We start from the raw sequence: 4,739 nt of genomic DNA on the forward strand, positions 1-4,739 counted from the left end.
CTGGGACAGTGTAAACAGTAGTTGTTACTGAAAGTATTGTTTATGTGAAACCACCAATAATTTATCTAAAGTTGTCATTTTGGCTGCTTAGAGTTCTACTTTAAACAGATGATCTGATTTATTTAAAAAGACAATAAGAGGTAAGATACAGCTGGCCTGTATTGTATCGCAAATAATTTTTGATTGTTCTGAAGAGGGCAATCCACACTACCTCCTTGGCAGTCTCCACTCTCCATGGGGACCTCTCTTACCCTCTTCTGGGTAATGTCACTTTTTCTTTATGGTAATTTCACAATCTTTAATATCTCACGTTCTTTCCCAGGCACTCTTGTAATCTCTCTATGACATCTCACATTCTCTCTATTAGGCAAGTCTCATATTCCCTCTATTAGGCATGTATTTCTTCTAAATTGTTGCATTCCATCTCTAGGCATTTTAAATATCTTAAAGGACAGTCCCCTATTACCACTTGTGTATTTCCACACACTCTCCTGTCTTATTTTATCTGTCTTACACTCTACTAGCCAGTCCCCTAGTTTCATACCAGTATCACACTTTTTTCTGGGTCTTGTATGCTATTCTGGACAATCTCTTATACTCGTATAGCTTTTCCTCCTGTGCTAGAGAATGCTAGAACAGAGTATAAATAGAGCAGCTTCAGCTGCTGACTGGACATATTGCAAATAAGATATTATAACATTCACTTCTGCTCTGTCATTTCTCTGCCATTGCACGTGTTTATAATTCCCAGTCTGAAAAATGTTGCAACTGCCTATACAACGGGTAGAACCATTCACATCACATTGCAATTTTAGCAGGGGGTAGTGACAGCTAATAAAGATAAGTAATATCTGATTTCTTTGGGGGTGCTTTTACAATTATTTGGAGCTCTTCTTCAACATACTAAAAATGACCATACTAGCTTTTACAAATAGAATCTAATAATCATCACCTTTGGTATCGCTTATCAAGGATTTTTGTATGTAAAATTCAATTTAATCAGCTGTAATGAGCAGGTGACCCGTATGCTGCTCTTTTCACACATGTATTAGAAATCTAAACTGATCTTAAATAATGAAATTATTATTTTATTTCTTTCCTTGTCAGACTTTTTTCATTCCAGCAGATTGTATAGTAATTCTCTTGGATTCCAGAAATAAAGCGTTTTAGTCCCTAGTGGGAACTGCTGTCAGACAAGGGTTCTTGGATGAAAATAAAGTCATTAATGCATGCTTGGCAATTTAGACTTCGGAAAGGTTTATCACCGTTGTCTTGAGAACAAGTTTCTAAATGCATTGTTATAATTTTTATTAAAGGCAGTGTAGATCAACGGATTGAAAAAAGAATTAGAATAGCCCAGCCATAAGAAAATACTTTTCCAGATAGGAGGAATGTCACAGGAACATAGAGGGTTAATAAGTTCTGTGATAAAGAAAGGAATCCAGCAGAGAACAAAGACCCCAATAAGGATGCCCACCATGAGGGCTGCTCTCTTCTCCTTCTGCTCCCTCCATGTGTCCCCATCTGTCTGGAAAGTGACAGTGGCATGGCGGACTGTGAAGACCATCTGAGGCTGGTTGGATGCTTCTTTGACCTGTTGAAGGCAATGGTATCCATTACAATCATCTGTCAAAAAAACATATGTTTAACCTGAAGGATAACATCTTCTAGATTGTCCAACCTCAAAACACTGTTAAGAAATTGGTATTTAAAATAAAAAGTAGTGTAAAGTGCAATGGGGATGCTTTAAGTGCCGCAATTTAATAATAGCTATTTGTTTTTCATCGTTCATTCCTATAGTGCAGCTAGACCTATCAAAGATGATTGCTGATTGCATACTGAGGCTACTGCACTTTTCAGATTGCTCCCTCCATATTAAATAAGGAAAAAAATTACCAATACATATAGTTCCTATATACTCAAGGGATACACGCTTGGAGGCTTATGGTATAAAAAGGCTATGATTTAATTTGCTGTAACCATATCATTATCATGTACACAAAAAGCTACAGTAAGCACTAAGGACTAAGAGATTCTAGACAATCTGCTACTGCAATAATGTAAAAAAAAAAGCAGTACGGCAGACACGCATTCCCCCGCATACCTATGCATTTCATTCTGTAAAATGTTGGAAATGTGTGAATACTTATGTGAGTCATCTAGTTAACATACAACTATATATAGTTACTTTAGATTACATATCTGTTTGAGCCATAGGGAAGTATTATATATAGGGCTAAGTACATCCCAAGCTGGTATAGTATTTCCATTTTGGGTGTAGATTTGTTTGCTTCCTATATTGTTTGGTCCCCCCCCCCCCCCCAAAGCCAGATAGTGGTAGGCTGAGTCTCCCACTGGCTTCTTATATTATGAACCCCAGTAAAAACAAGTTGGAGAATCAACCCCTTATTTTAGGTCTCACTACTACTGCTGCATTTTGCGTTATATAAACTAAAATATAAAAATAAAGTAGGACCTATTGTCAATGGCCTTTGCAGGTGAAAATAGCTACAGAGATCTTGCAAGGATATACCAAGCTCAGATTCTACTCAATGCCAAAATATCTGTTTTAGGTGTTTGTCCTACATTACATTTTTAAAAGAATACACACGTAGGTTATCATGACTGTAACCGTAATTCACAAAACTTGTGGTTGAGCAAATGGTTAACATAATCAATAAAAGAAATAATTAACCAACCTCAATCACTTCTGGCATGGGTGTAATTGTGTTTGTTTTCTTTGACCCGATTCTGAATTTGGCAGCTTTGTAGATTTTCCAGTACACAAAAAGAACCACACACAGGGGAAGGTAAAAAGCTCCAAAGGTGGAGAAGATTGTGTAAGACGGTTCCTGGCTAACCTTACACTCCTTATTCACCTCTGAAAATGTCTCTCCCCATCCAAACAGAGGAGACAGGGAGATGACAGCAGATAACAGCCAAGTCAGCAGGATCATAATGTTAGATATCCTTTTCCTGGTCTTTAGAGTGTATTCCAAGTGTCTGGTGATGGACCAGTACCTGTCCAGGGCAATAGCTGTCACATTCCAGATGCTCGCTGTGCAACACAGGACATCAAATGAGATCCAGATGTGACAGAGCACCCTTCCCAGTCTCCACCGCCGGTCATTCAGCTCATGGACCAAACTAAGGGGCATTACCAAAGCGGCCACCATCACATCCGATATTGCCATGGAAGCCACTAGATTATGAGGAACCCGGTGAAAAGTCCTCACCCTCAGTATAGTCACCAGCACTAATACATTCCATAGGAAGGTGGCAATTACCAACATAGCCAGTAGAGTTAAAATGAGGACGCTGAAGACAGATATGCGATGCTTGCTCAGATGATCTGACCCTGAGCTCCCATTAGCTGTGACAGTGATGTTCCATTCCATCCTCAGGTCTGGTAACATGAGAACTTACCCAGATGAAACTGCAAATAGGTCCATGCCCATGAAAATCTCCATTCAGCTCTTGAGCATCAACACATCAGTCACCAGCACCGGTGTAAGGTTCTCCAGGTTCCTATGACCCATTCAGTCTTGGCACAGTCTGCATCCTGGCACAAACTTTGGACACGATTCATGCTCATCCTCTGCACAGACATGATCTCAGCCTCCCAGACTTGTGATCGATTCAAACCTGAACAGAAAACCCTAGCATCAGTCCAGCGTTGTCCATGGTGCTGAACCCATTACGCAGCCCTGATCTCTGCTCAGCTCTATTGATTCAAAGGAGACAGTGTGCAGGAGACATGCAGAAGTGGGGTTAGCAGCTCGTTATGAAGCAGCAAGCCGACTCCCTGCAAGCCTTGTAGCTGCTTTACTATTCAGCCCAGCCTCCACAATCACACAAAGCTCAGAGTGTGGGATGGAAGAGCAGAGCTCAGCTTTATAAAGAGGGATGCTGGCTGCTACGTCAAAGAAATCCCAACCTCCCAGCAATAAGAGACTTGACACTATGAGTTAGGAGCAACTCCAGAATGACAGATTCACCTCTCCGCTGTCAGATGCTAGGAATGTTCTGCTTCCTATATGAGCAGTTGCTGCAACAGAGATTTCTGTACAGTAAAGCCAAGTTCAGCATTCTTAGAAAATTAGACTTTCCCATGGTTTGAGTTATTTCCTATTAAATTTCAAACTCTTATCCAGAGTAGGGGGAGGGGGGAGGAAAGACAATAGGAAGAAAGAGAGAGGGAAAAGGGGCAAGAGAGAGAGAGAGAGAGAGAGAGAGAGACAAAAGGGGAAATAGAGTGAAAGAAAGGGGGAGACAGAGAGAAGGAGGGATATTGAAGGAAGAGTGAGAAGAAATAGAGAGTGAGTGTGAGAAAGGGGGAGAAAGACGGGAGAGAGGAAAAGAAAAATCAGAAGAGAGAGAGAGCAAGAGAAAGGAGTAGAGAGAAATTAGAGAGAGAAAAGAGAGAAGGGAGTGAGAGAGAAACAGAAAAAGGGAAGAGAGAGAAAGAAAAGGTGTGAGGGGGAGAAAGAGAGAGAGAGAGAGAGAGAGAGAGAGAGAGAGAGAGAGAGAGAGAGAGAGAGAATAAGAAAGATAGAGGAGAGTGAAAGAGAGAGAAAGAGGGAAAGAGAGAGAGAGAGAGAGAGTAAGGAAAAGAGAGAGAGAGAAAGAAAAAGGAAGAGTGAGAGCGAAAGGGAGAAAGAAAGAGAGAAAAGATAGAGAGAGAGAGAGAAGGAGGGAGAGAAAAAGAAAGAAAGAAAGAAAGAAAGAAAGAAAGAAAG

General features: G+C 40.6%; 1 protein-coding gene across 1 annotated transcript; it reads right to left on the reverse strand.

Moving 5' to 3' along the window:
- Window positions 1–548: 548 nt before the first annotated feature.
- On the reverse strand, window positions 549–3,945 carry HTR5A (5-hydroxytryptamine receptor 5A). The gene is made up of 2 exons (XM_040352722.1): window positions 2,700–3,945; window positions 549–1,594 (listed from the first exon to the last, which is right to left on the reverse strand). Exons 1-2 carry the CDS (start codon window positions 3,414–3,416, stop codon window positions 1,262–1,264), a joined length of 1,050 nt encoding a protein of 349 aa, XP_040208656.1. The 5' UTR covers window positions 3,417–3,945; the 3' UTR covers window positions 549–1,261.
- Window positions 3,946–4,739: the final 794 nt, after the last annotated feature.

This window comes from Rana temporaria, chromosome 5 (assembly GCF_905171775.1).
Source record: "Rana temporaria chromosome 5, aRanTem1.1, whole genome shotgun sequence".
Classification (NCBI taxonomy): Eukaryota; Metazoa; Chordata; class Amphibia; order Anura; family Ranidae; genus Rana; species Rana temporaria.

What these genes read in the sequence shown, in the direction of transcription:
- HTR5A (XM_040352722.1), bottom strand. Translation starts at nt 3,416, where the DNA reads ATGTTACCAGACCTGAGGATGGAATGGAACATCACTGTCACAGCTAAT. An exon ending in CCATGCCAGAAGTGATTGAG is followed by an intron (nt 1,595 to 2,699) that starts GTTGGTTAATTA and finishes TGCCTTCAACAG; the next exon opens with GTCAAAGAAGCATCCAACCA.